The 11,933-nt window shown below is 49.2% G+C and overlaps 1 protein-coding gene across 1 annotated transcript in view; it reads left to right on the top strand.

The window, feature by feature from the left end:
- Window positions 1-5,048: 5,048 nt before the first annotated feature.
- HAPSTR1 (HUWE1 associated protein modifying stress responses) overlaps window positions 5,049-11,933 on the top strand; it is a 28,118-nt gene continuing 21,233 nt past the window's right edge. Inside the window, exons 1-2 of the mRNA XM_055240802.2 lie at window positions 5,049-5,710; window positions 6,365-6,445. Of these exons, the coding sequence (XP_055096777.1) occupies window positions 5,485-5,710; window positions 6,365-6,445 (307 nt within the window). The 5' untranslated portion in view covers window positions 5,049-5,484. The remainder of the gene's footprint in view (window positions 5,711-6,364; window positions 6,446-11,933) is intronic.

Here is an 11,933-nt window from a genome sequence, read left to right as displayed (position 1 = left end):
GCGTGAGCCACCGTGCCTTGCCATAGTCTTTATTTTTATTTATTTATTTGAGATGGGGTCTTGCTATGTTGCCCAGGCTGGCTTTGAATTCCTGGGCTCAAGTGACTCTCCTGCCTCAGCCTCTCAAGTAACTGGGAGTACAGGTGAGCACCACCACGCCTGGCTAATTTTTTTACTTTTGTGTTGCGACTGGGTCTCTCTATATTTCCCAGGCTGGTCTCAAACTTCTGGATGCAAGTGATCTCCTGCCTCAGCCTCCCAAAGTGTGGAAATTACAGGCCTGAGCAACCGCTCCTGGTCTATTTTTATTTTATTTTATTTTGAAACGGAGTCTCTCATTGTCGCCCAGGCTGGAGTGCAGCGGCACGATCTTGGTTCACCGCAAGCTCCGCCTCCCGGGTTCACACCATTCTCCTGCCTCAGCCTCCCGAGTAGCTGGGACTACAGGCGCCTGCTGCCACGCCCTGCTAATTTTTTGTATTTTTAGTAGACAAGCTTTCATCGTGTTAGCCAGGATGGTCTTGATCTCCTGACCTCGTGATCCGCCCGCCTCGGCCTCCCAAAGTGCTGGGATTACAGGCGTGAGCCGCCGTGCCCGGCGAGAGTATTTTTGACTTTTTAATGTAAGTGTGTATTACTCTCATAATTTGACAAGTGCTAAAAAAGAAAGCATATATAAAAGGAATGTAGCACATTTTTATGGCTATTCTCATAATTATATAAACATCTGCTGTTTGAAATGTGAATAATTCTAATATCATTAAGGGCAGATAGATCACTTGATTCAGAATCTCATAAAGTTTGATTTTTTTTTTTTTTTGAGACGAAGTCTCACTCGGTCGCCCAGGCTGGAGTTCAGTGACGTGATCTCAGCTCACTGCAACCTCCCCTTCCTGGGTTCAAGCAATTCTCCTGCCTCAGCCTCCCAAGTGGCTGGGATTACAGACATGCACCACCACACCCAGCTAATTTTTATATTTTTAGTAGATACGGAGTTTCACCATGTTGGCCAGGCTGGTCTCGAATGCCTGACCTCAGGTGATTCACCCGCCTCAGCCTCCCAAAGTGCTGGGATTATAGGCGTGAGCCACCGAGTCCGGTCCTTTTTTTTTTTTTTCAAATGAGACAGATTCTTGCTCTGTTGCCCAGGCTGGAGTGCAGTGGCGCAATCTCAGCTCACTGCAACCTCTGTCTCCTGGGTTCAAGCCATTCTCCTGCCTCAGCCTTCTGAGTAGCTGGGATTACAGACATGCACCACCACGCCCCACTAATTTTTTGTTATTAGCAGAGATGGGGTTTCTTCATGTTGGCCAGGCTGGTTTCGAATTCCTGACCTCAGGTGATCTGCCTGCCTTGGCCTCCCAAAAGTGCTGGGATTACAGGCGTGAGCCACCGCTCCCGGCTTATGAGGTTTGATCTGTAAACTGAGGAGTAGGCAGCATTGGAGAGAATCTCCACATTGACAAGGTCTTCTATTTGCCGACTGCTGGTCATAATATGTATCGTGCATTGTCATTTGACATTTCCTCCATTCCAAGTGGCATTGATTATAAGGTACACATGAATAAGAAGATAATAAGCATTTGAATAATAGCTCAAGTGCTCTAAGACTATCAATTCAGAAATCAGAAAGTCTTCGAGGTGGGTTGGGTGCAGTAGTTCACACCTATAATTCCAGCACTTTGGGAGGCTGAGGCAGGAGGATTTCTTGAGTCCAGGAGTTGGAAACCAGCCTGGGCAACACTGCAAAACCCCGTCTTTACAAAAAATAAAACTTTTAGCCAGGCATGGTAGCATGTGCCTGTAGTCCCAGCTACCTGGGAGGCTGAGGTGGAACTGCTTAAGCCCAGGAACTGGAGACCAACCTGGGCAACATTGCAAAACGATCTCTACAAAAAATACAAAAAATTATCTGAGCATGGTGGTGCACACCGCTGGTCCCAGCTACTTGGAAGGCTGAGGCAGGAGAATGGCTTGTACCCAGGAGGCGGAGGTTGCAGTGAGCTGAGATCACGCCACTGCACTCCAGCCTGGGCGACAGAGCGAGATTTTGTCTCGAAACAACAAAAAAGAAACTCTTAGAGATTAAAATAAAGCTCAGGGTCATGGAAATTAAGCAGATAGGTGATGCTTTTCAATATTTATTCCTTTTTCTTTAGACTGTCTTTGGTAACTGACAAATATTTATTATAGAACCAGCGTTTATGCAGTTCAACATCATTCTTTCTTGTATCTATGGCTGAAATATTATGTTCTTACGAGAAAAGGCCAGACGCTTCTGGAACAGTGTCTGAATTACATGAAGGAGAAGAGCAGCCTTCATTCTGTAAAAACTCGAAACCTTTGGACTGTCCAAAGTGGTGTGTGGCTTTTGAAGCAGGGCCTGCAGGCAGCGAAATGGTTCAGCTGTGTTCTCTTCTTTGTCATACCTACATGTGCAGGCCTGGACTTCCCACGTGCTACCGCGAATGCAGAAATGCAGAAATTGACATATCAACAACCACTGGTCCTACACTCAGCAGGCAGTTTTACTGATTGATTGATTGATTGATTGAGATGGAGTCTCACTCTGTCACCCAGGCTGGAGTGTAGTGGCACTATCTCGGCTCACTGCAACCTATGCCTTCGGGGCTCAAGCAGTCCTCTCGCCTCAGCCTCCTGAGTAGCTGGAACTACACGTGTGTGCCGCCATGCCTGGCTGTGTTTTGTATTTTTTTGTAGAGACTGGATTTCACTATGTCGCATAGGCTGGTCTTGAACTCTTGAGCTCAAGCAGTCCTCCAGTCTTGGCTTCCTAATTTGTTGAGATTATAGGTGTAAGCCACCATGCCTAGCCTCATAAAATATTTAACTCATATACCTTGTGACTCTAAAATACTGTTTCTGAGGATCTATATTCAATACACATATGTATACATGCAAGGATGTTCACTGTAGTATGTATGTACAAGATGTTCATTATGGCATTGTTTATAATAGCCAAAGACTGGTCACAACCTAAATTTGTATCAATAGGGGCCCTGTTAAATACTTTATAGTGAATCTATACAATGAAATTCTTTGCAATATTTTAAAAGAATAAATAAGTCTTTAGGCCCCAATGTGGAGACATCCAAATTACGTTAAGGAAAAAAGGCTTGTAGGATAGTACACATAAAATCATTTTTTTTCCTGAAAAAGGGACATACTTGTATATAGGTACACACACACTCATACACACTTGACGTACACATAACTCCGTTTTCAAAGGTCACAAGTTATTTCCTGGGAATAGGATTGGGAAGATGTAGAATGAGGTAGGTAGAATGGTTTTTGTTTGCTTTTTACTTTATATTCTTCCCTACAATTGGAAATCTGTTTTTTAGCCACCGCGCCAGGCCTAATTTAGAATTTTAGATAGTGATTGATGTTATGAAATAATATAACCAGGCAATACGAGAGAGTGTGAAGGGTGCTACTTTAGGCTTGTCCTAGTAGGCTTCCTAAACAGGAGCTATCTGAGGAAAGAGGAGGAGGAAAAGGTTCCAGAGAGAGCAGACTGGGGCAGGAAAGAGCCTAGTGTCCCAGGGAAATAAGGCAGGCCAGTGTGCGAGCGTCCAGGCGAGGTGGGGAAAGCGGGGAGTGCGCAAGGTACAAGCCAAGTAGGGGATTGTGCGACAGGCGCCAGGGCCAGATCCTGCAGGGGTTTGCGGGCCACGGTGAGGGGGTCAGATTTTCTTCCAAAGCCGCCTTGCTCTGTGCAAGCGCACTATCGCAGGCTGCGGGCGACGCTGCCCCTGGCCGGCCCCCTCCGCCGCTCCAGGCTGGCTGGTGCCTGCCGTGGGCATGTAGGTGGGGATAGTGGGTTTTGCCTCTGTGCGGTCACCGCCTGTCTGCGTTGCTGCCTTCTCCCGGGCCTCAGACCCTGGAGAAAGCCTCGGCAGGGGAGGGGGGCGCGTAGCCGCAGGGGCGTCCAGCTATCGCGCACTGCGGGGGAGTAGGGGCTGGCGCAGCGATCGGCACCGCCACGCGGGTTCCGGCCGGGGGAGGCAGGGGCCGGTACGTGACGCGGGGCGTGCACGTGGCCCGGGAGTGTGCTTTTCGGGACAGGTGCGGGGGCCGCCGCGCGCGCGAAGGCGCAGACGCGTGCGGGCACCGGGCAGCGATGGCCGCCGGGTTATCCTTGGCTCCGCGGGCGGCCGTCGAGGTCCTGTCCACCGGGAAGGCGCGACGTCCTCGGGGGACGCCAGGGCGCAGGGGCAGCTGAGCCGACTTCGCAACTCGTTAGTTTTTCTTTGGCTGTGACGCTCGATTTGCCCGTCTAAGAAATGGGACTCCGGGCGGGGCGCGGTGGCTCAAGCCTGTAATCCCAGCGCCTTGGGAGGCCGAGGCTGGAGGATCGCTTGAGGCCAGGAGTCTAGACCTCGACAACGTACCAAGACCCCGTCTCCAAAAAAAAAAAAAAAAAAAGTGGGGTTCTCAAAAGAATAGGAAAGCGCTTTGCAAACTTGGACACGAGTTGGGCGTTTTATTCACTTTCTCTACTACTCTCCTCCCTTTGGGAGCCCCCGGGGCTGGAGTAAGCACGCTACCACCCACTACACCTCTCAGTATCCGCGGCACAGGAGCCGCACTCGATTTTGCATCCCCCAGGGCCTGTAAACGCCGGAAAAGCTCCCGCGGGGTGCGGTCGCTGGGCCTGGTCACGTGATCCCCACTCAGCGCCCCTGAGCGGGGGGGAGCGAGCAAGTGCGCATGCGCATCCCTTCTAGCTCTCCCCCCCCCTCCACCCGCCCCCTTGGCTCGGACGCAACCACTGTCAGCTCCTCCCCCTCCTCCTTCTTCATCTTTCCTGACATTCACTCCCTTCCCCCAGCCAATTGGTTACGTCAGGCAGACAGGCCGAAGAACCAATCACGACGCTGTCCTCAGAAGCCGCCACGCGGAACAGGTCGGATCCGACTAATAGGGGCCCTTGGAGCGACCACGCCTCAACCGGGCAGGGGAGCTCGAGCACAGTGGGCGGTGCTTCTCCAGCGTGTGGGCGGGGTAGGGCGGGGACCAGCAGCCGCAGAGCCGTCCTCGGTGGCGGCGACGACGGCGACGTTGCTCAGTCTTGGTGTGGGCTCGGCGGTGCGGGGCGAGCTGCGTGGAGGGCTCGGCGGTCACCGGCGGCGGCGGCAGTGGGGAGGCCGCAGCGCCATGGGGGGGCGTTAGGCTGCGGCGGGTGAGGCGAGGGGCGGCAGCGGTCATCTGGTCCGCGGCGACCTTCGGCCGGGCCCCGGGGTGGGAAGGCCTGGGGCGGGGGTCGTCCCTGGTTGCAGGGGGCCGCGGGGCGGGGCTCGCCGGCTGTCGGGGTGCAGGAGGCCTGGGCCGCTGAAAGGAGGAGGCGCCGCCAGCCGCCAGGCCCTGCCGCTGGGCCGCTTGACGACGACGCTCCCGCGGGGGCCCCGCCTGAGGAGGACGCGGCGGCGGTGGCGGCGAGGCCGCGGGAGGCCGCGGAGGATGGAGGAGCGGAAGGAGGAGGGCGAGGCCGAGATCCAGGAGCACGGACCCGAGCACTGGTTCTCCAAGTGGGAGCGGCAGTGCCTGGCCGAAGCCGAGCAGGACGAGCAGCTGCCCCCCGAGCTGCAGGAGGAGGCGGCGGCCGCCGCGCAGCCCGAGCACAAGCAGCAGAAGCTGTGGCACCTCTTCCAGAACTCGGCCACCGCCGTGGCCCAGCTCTACAAAGGTGAGGCCGCCGCCGCCATCTTGGTACCGCTTGGCCGCCGCCGCCCGGGCCAGGCCTGGTTGGCTCAGCGGCCGCTTCGGGGGGTCGCGATAGCGGCGGCCTCGGGGATCCCGGCCGGTGGCTCCGGGGCCCTGGAGCCCCCTCCCCGCAAGATGGCGCCGCGGGAGGGAGGCCCGGGGTTGGAGGGGCAAGCCAGAGCCGCGTGGGGGGAGCCCCGCTTTGGGGTGGTCCGAGGGTCCCCGCTCTCCGGGCCTGGCCACCCGGTGTCCCCCCCCTCGGCCCGGGGAGGGGAGGGGAGGAGCTCTCGTCACAAAATGGCGAAGGGAGACGGCGGGGCGGCCCCATTGTGCCCTGAGCCGGCCTCGGGGCGGGGACTGCCAGGGGGGCGCCTCCCTGCGCCGCGGCTCGTTCCTGATCTGTGCCCCTGAGCTCTGCGGCATCCCTTTCTCCCCGCCGCGACCCCCCTGCCCCCTGGTCGTCACACTGGGTTTGGGATCCCGAAACCCTTGAACAAAATGGCGAAACCTAATATGGCCGTTCCGGAGTGTTTGACGCCCAAATAACGTTCTTGTTCTGTTTCTTTCTCTTCCTATGTGTGTTTCTTTTTTCTTTTTGTTTTTTTTTTTTGTTGTTGTTTTTTGGCTTGCTTTTCAGACCGAGTGTGTCAGCAGCCAGGACTTTCTCTCTGGGTCCCCTTCCAAAACGCAGCCACCGCCGTCACCAACCTCTACAAAGGTAAAGATAACCTTGCTGCATTGCCGATTCAGGGAAGGGCTGCCTGCGTCAGGGTGTTTGCCCTGCGTTCCAAGTGTGTTTTGTGCTCCCCAGCCCAGCTGCTAACCTTGAATACCTTGCAACTTGAGAATCCCGGCGGTGCTCTAGCTAGATCCACCGGAGGCGATTTTGACACCTCCCTCGGCTCCCCGGGACAGAGGGCAACGCCTGGGGACGTTTTCGGTTGGCTTCTCCTAGAAGGGGCTGTTGTTGGCACCCAGTGGATAGAGGCTGCTGAAGGTCCTGCAGTGCCCAAGATCCCCCGTGCCCTCGGCCCCTTTTCAGCGAAGAATTACCCTGCCCCTAAAGTCAGTAGTGCTCAGGTTGAGAAGCGTTGAGCTGGAAGACGGCTGAGCCTTGCTTCCCACTGGAAAAGACATTGAGTGAAGAAAAGAGTTGATGTTTTTTGTACTACAATCGGAGGTGGGACGAACTTTATGGAAAAGATTCTTGAGTTAGGCATTTGAGAGCGTGGCAGTCAGTATAGTTTTGAAGTGTTGGAAAGCTTGCTAATCGGAGTCATCTGCGCGCATGTTAACGTGCTGCTCTTCTCTAGCAATTTGATCAAGTGTTTTCTGTCAAAACGATCCTGTATCTGATTATTTGCTGGCAGGAATTCTGTTCAGAGTTTTGAGTCGAAAGGTTTGTGTTTTATGGTGGTTTCTTTCTGGAGTTAATCCCCCTCCTTTTGTGATGACATGAAGGTATGTAAGTAAACGTTCTTGACCGTTGTGCTTTCTTGGTAACGGTGAGTTTACATTTTGTGCCTTACTGGTTTTGAAGATTGAGAAATTTGGGGTTGATTTTTTTTTTTTTTTTGGCAAGGTTTTTATGGAAAAAGGATTTGACTTTGTTAATCTTAAGAAATATGTAATTAAATGTTTTCAGACTTGTAAGAGTTGCTCAGAACAGTAATGGAATTTTGTGCATTTCAAAAGTACCAGTATTGGTATTTTTGCCGTATATATTTAGGCCATATATAGGTTGAAACGGGCTATGAAGGTGCTGCTTGACTCTCAAGGTGTTAATTTTTGCATAAGAAGGTGCCGCAGCATCTTGTAGGAAAAATATCTCTTACTGTGAGATTTCTTGAGTAGACTACAGTTTTTTGGGACAGTAATTTGAGAACTGGTAACAAAGTGGTGAAAAGAAACGCTAACTTTAGGGAATGAGGAACTATAATAATAATAGTCCAGTCTTACTGAAAAAAAGGAAAACATGGTTAAATAGTGCCCCAGTGGTTAGCTTTGATTTTATATAGCTGTTTCTTAAATTGAGACTGAGTAAATTGCTTCAACATCTATCAGTGCTGACGGTCTTGAACATTTTGGAATGGCTCTTGGTTTTGTCCAAAAAGGGAATTTTGAAATAATACTTAATTTAAAAAAAGGTTTCTGGGAGTGTAATTTACATTCAGTAAAATCACTGTTTTAGGATATATACTTTGATTTTTTTTTTTTTTTAACAAGTAGAATATATCTATCACCCTCACCCCAGTCCCTGGCAGTCACTGATTTGATTGCTGTTTTTTCTTGTCCATCATGTCCTAAATAGAACCGTGGAGTCCTTGCAGCCTATTGTGTCTGGCTCGTTCCAGTTACTATGATAAGATTCACCCATCGAATTCGCATTGCAGGTGTGCATAGTTCAGTGCCTTTTGATTGGCGAGTATTACTCTGTGGTGTGGCAGTACCATGGTTTATTCTTTTGCTTTTGTTGGTATTGGTTTGTGCTTGAAGGGGAAGGCAACACATTTTTAGTGTTTTTATGTGCCAGGTTCTTAGCCTAGGCAGTATAAAATGTGAGTGTCCTCTGGCTTTGGTGCTGTTTTGTGCTTGTAGAATGTGTCCCTTTAGGACTAACCTAGCAGTTTTCTTTAGTGCTAACTTTTGGTGTAAGAAGATGGGTTCAGCAGTTGAACTCTGAAATAACCCTTAATTTGATTACTTCTTTTAAAAATGTTTACAATTCGTTAGTTTTCCTGCTCAGAAAACTTAAAGAGGAACATTAATTTTATTTTTAGAAAACATCACATATGATTTTTGGATTATTGTAAATGCTTGGTTGTTAGTCTGAACTATTTTTATTTTGAACCTTGTTTCTGTGCAATGAAAACACATCTCTTTCCTAATAGAAAATGGTAAGTTGTGTCTTGTGGACGTTTTCATGTTTGATTCAAGGAGTGTGTGGATAATACTCTGGATAGCCTCACACTTTTTTTCTTTACAGGGTGTGGTCTTTAGAGAACAGGCATACAGCTGTAGGAATAATTGGTTACCTTAAATAGAAACAATAAAATTAGCAAGGTGGTGTCACAAGTGCATACAGCAGTAAGTAGTACTAAATTTAAGTGATATTGGTTATAGTTCTGATTAAATATTTAAGTATAATTTAAGGGGGGAAAATTTGGTGGATACTTCTAAGTGGGCAGTGGGCAGCAGGCAGCATTCCTGTATTTTGTATAACATCTGACAAGGTAAAAATGGCTTACTGTGGAGCCTGGGGACAATTTGGCACTCCTACCAGCTTCTTGATAACTACCGAGAAGTTCATTAGGTGTTTATCTCAATCCTTACCTTCACTAAGAAGGTCAGGATTGAGATTAAAAACCCAGCAGAGGGTCCCTTTTAGTTGTCAGTGGGCTTTCGAAAAGTTGAAAATTGAGTTAATTGATTTGGTTGGAATGTGGCTAGAAGGATTTGGAAGATAATGTGAATGTAAGTTGAACTTCAGCAAGGACAGAATTCAATAAAATGGAGTGGGTGGTTCCTTCTACTGTAAATAGTAGGGTCAGACTTGTCTTCCCCTTTCCGAAAAAGGAAGGAAGCCAAAATACTGATTGCTGGTTTTTGATTTGATAAATGGAAAGAGGATGGTGTTTCTTCAATATTCAGTAGTATCCTTAGATCAGTATATTTTTTGATACCTGGAACTAAAGAAGGGGAGTAAAAAATCATTTTAATCTAGCTAGGGTTGATGTTTACCTAGTGTCATTGTGAGTTGGAGTCTACTGCTACATTGCCTGAGTTCAGATCTTGGCTCTGTTACTTCTTACCTTTATGGTCCTGGAGACAGTGAAGCCAGGTGTTAATTCACCATTGTGCTCTTTGACTTAATTAACTTAAATAGGGGTAACTACCACAAATTCTAGTACAAGCTCTTAGTTTTGTTGTTTTTTTTTTTTTTTTTTTTTTTTTGAGATGGAGTCTTGCTCTGTCGCCCAGGCTGGAGTGCAGTGGTGTGAGCTCAGCTCACTGTAGGCTCCGCCTCCCGGCTTCAGGCCATTCTCCTGCCTCAGCCTCCCGAGTATCTGGGACTACAGGCACCTGCAACCACGCTCGGCTAATTTTTTGTATTTTTTTTTTTTTTTAGTGGAGATGGAGTTTCACCACGTTAGCCAGGACGGTCTCGATCTCCTGACCTCGTGATCCACCCGCCTCGGCCTCCCAAAGTGCTGGGATTCCAGGCGTGAGCCACCGCACCCGGCCACAAGCTCTTAGCTTTGTGCCTGGCATAGTGAGTGCTCTCGCATTCATTGTGTTGGTGGTCAAGTTTTAAGTATTTTTTGGATTTTTCTCAATGTGGGCAGTGCTTAAAATGAAGGGAAGTAATAGTAGTTTATTTTGTGTCTTTTTAAAAATTTTTTCTTGTGTTGGAATAAACTCTGGTGTGTACTTCCTTTTTCATCTTCTTTCCCTAATTGGAGTAAATGTAAGTAGAATTGACAGGTGGGAAAAATAGTTTGATGCCCTTAAGTCCTCATTTTTGATACATCTTGATGCCAAGCACTCTTTATATGTCTCACTTCAGTGTGACCATTTTGGACTCGTAAACTAAAGGAGAACTGAGCATAACTGTTAATGTGTAGGCCAAGTGGCAGGTGACTTAGAAACAAATGGCCAGAAATCATATTCTACCTGGAGACTGGAGCTGGTTTGTGACTCACTTGGCTACAAAAAATTATTACTGAGTTTGAGACTTTGTTCAAAATACCTTAGTGTGGATTAACAGTGAGAAACCCTAAGCATTAAATTCTATTTAACTTTTCATGCCTGTAATCCCAGCACTTTGGGAGGGTGAGGCTGGAGGATTGCTTGGGGCAATATAGTGAGATCCTATGTCTTAAAATTTTTTTTTTTAATTAAAATTTTAGCTTTGTCAGAAGCAGTAGCCTCGGTTATTCGTAATACTGTTTGTAGATTGTAGATTTTTATAGAAGACTGCTTTTTTGTGTGTGTTGCTCTTATTTTTTTCCTTTTTTGGAGACAAAGTCTCGCTCTTGTCCCCCAGGCTGGAGTGCAGTGGCGTGATCTCGGCTCACTGCAACTTTTGCATCCCGGGTTCAAGCGATTCTCCTGCTTCAGCTTCCCCAGTAGCTGGGGTTACAGGCTCCTGCCACCACACCAGGCTACTTTTTGTATTTTTGGTAGAGATTGGGTTTCACACCATGTTGGCCAGGCTGGTCTTGAACTCCTGACATCAGGTGATCCGCCTGCCTTGGCCTCCCATAATGCTGGGATTACAGGCGTGAGCCAGCGCGCCTGGCTCTTTTTTTTTTTTTTTTTTTTTTGAGACAGGGTCTTACTCTGTCACCCAGGTGGGAGTGCAGTGGTGCTGTCTCAGCTCACTGCACCCTCCACCTTCCAGGCTCAAGTGATCCTCCTACCTTAGCCACTGAATAGCTGGGACCAGAGGCACCCATCACCATGCCCAGCTAAGTTTTTGTATTTTTGGTAGAGATGAGATTTTGCCATGTTGCCCAGGCTGGTCTCCTGAGCTCAGGCAATCCACCTGCCTCAGCCTGCCAAAGTGCCGGGATTACAACTGTGAGCCACCATACCCAGCCGGTGTGTAGTTTTTCTGTGAAAGGATGTGTTGGTTGCAAGTATCAGAAAAGACAAGTTGGGCTGGCTTTAGCTGTATGGACATGTATTGGCTCCTCTGACTTAGAAGGCCACGGTAGGATTGACTTAATTGAGCGGTCTAGGCTCCCGTGCTCTGTTCTCCCCTGTGTGCACTCGCACACTTTGTCATCAGGCTGACTTCATTATGTTGGCAGAATGGCTTGTGGCTCCCATCTCAGGGCCACTCAGTGAAGCTTAGAAGAGCCTAAAAATGACTTCTGTCATCTCTTGGCCATAACGCTGTCACTTGCTTACCCACAACCATTAATAGGGGTACATAGGGTTATGCAGATGAGTTTAGGCCTAAGCCACAACCCCTTGAGCAAATGTGGAGGGAGCTTCTCTCAGAACTTGGTTGCTATCTAAACGAAAACTTAGAGTGCTTTTAGGCAGGGGAGGACAAGGATTGGATGCCAGGCAGGCAACAAACAGTGTTAAGATTCTCCCCCAGGGCTGGGCGCGGGGCCTCACGCCTGTAATCCTAGCACTTTGGGAGGCCCAGGCGGATGGATCACCTGAGGTTGGGAGTTTGAGACCAGCCTGAC

Source organism: Symphalangus syndactylus, chromosome 14 (assembly GCF_028878055.3).
Source record: "Symphalangus syndactylus isolate Jambi chromosome 14, NHGRI_mSymSyn1-v2.1_pri, whole genome shotgun sequence".
In the NCBI taxonomy this organism is placed as follows: domain Eukaryota; kingdom Metazoa; phylum Chordata; class Mammalia; order Primates; family Hylobatidae; genus Symphalangus; species Symphalangus syndactylus.
Note: the sequence above shows the minus strand (reverse complement) of the source record. Positions and strands in the feature narration are given on the sequence as shown.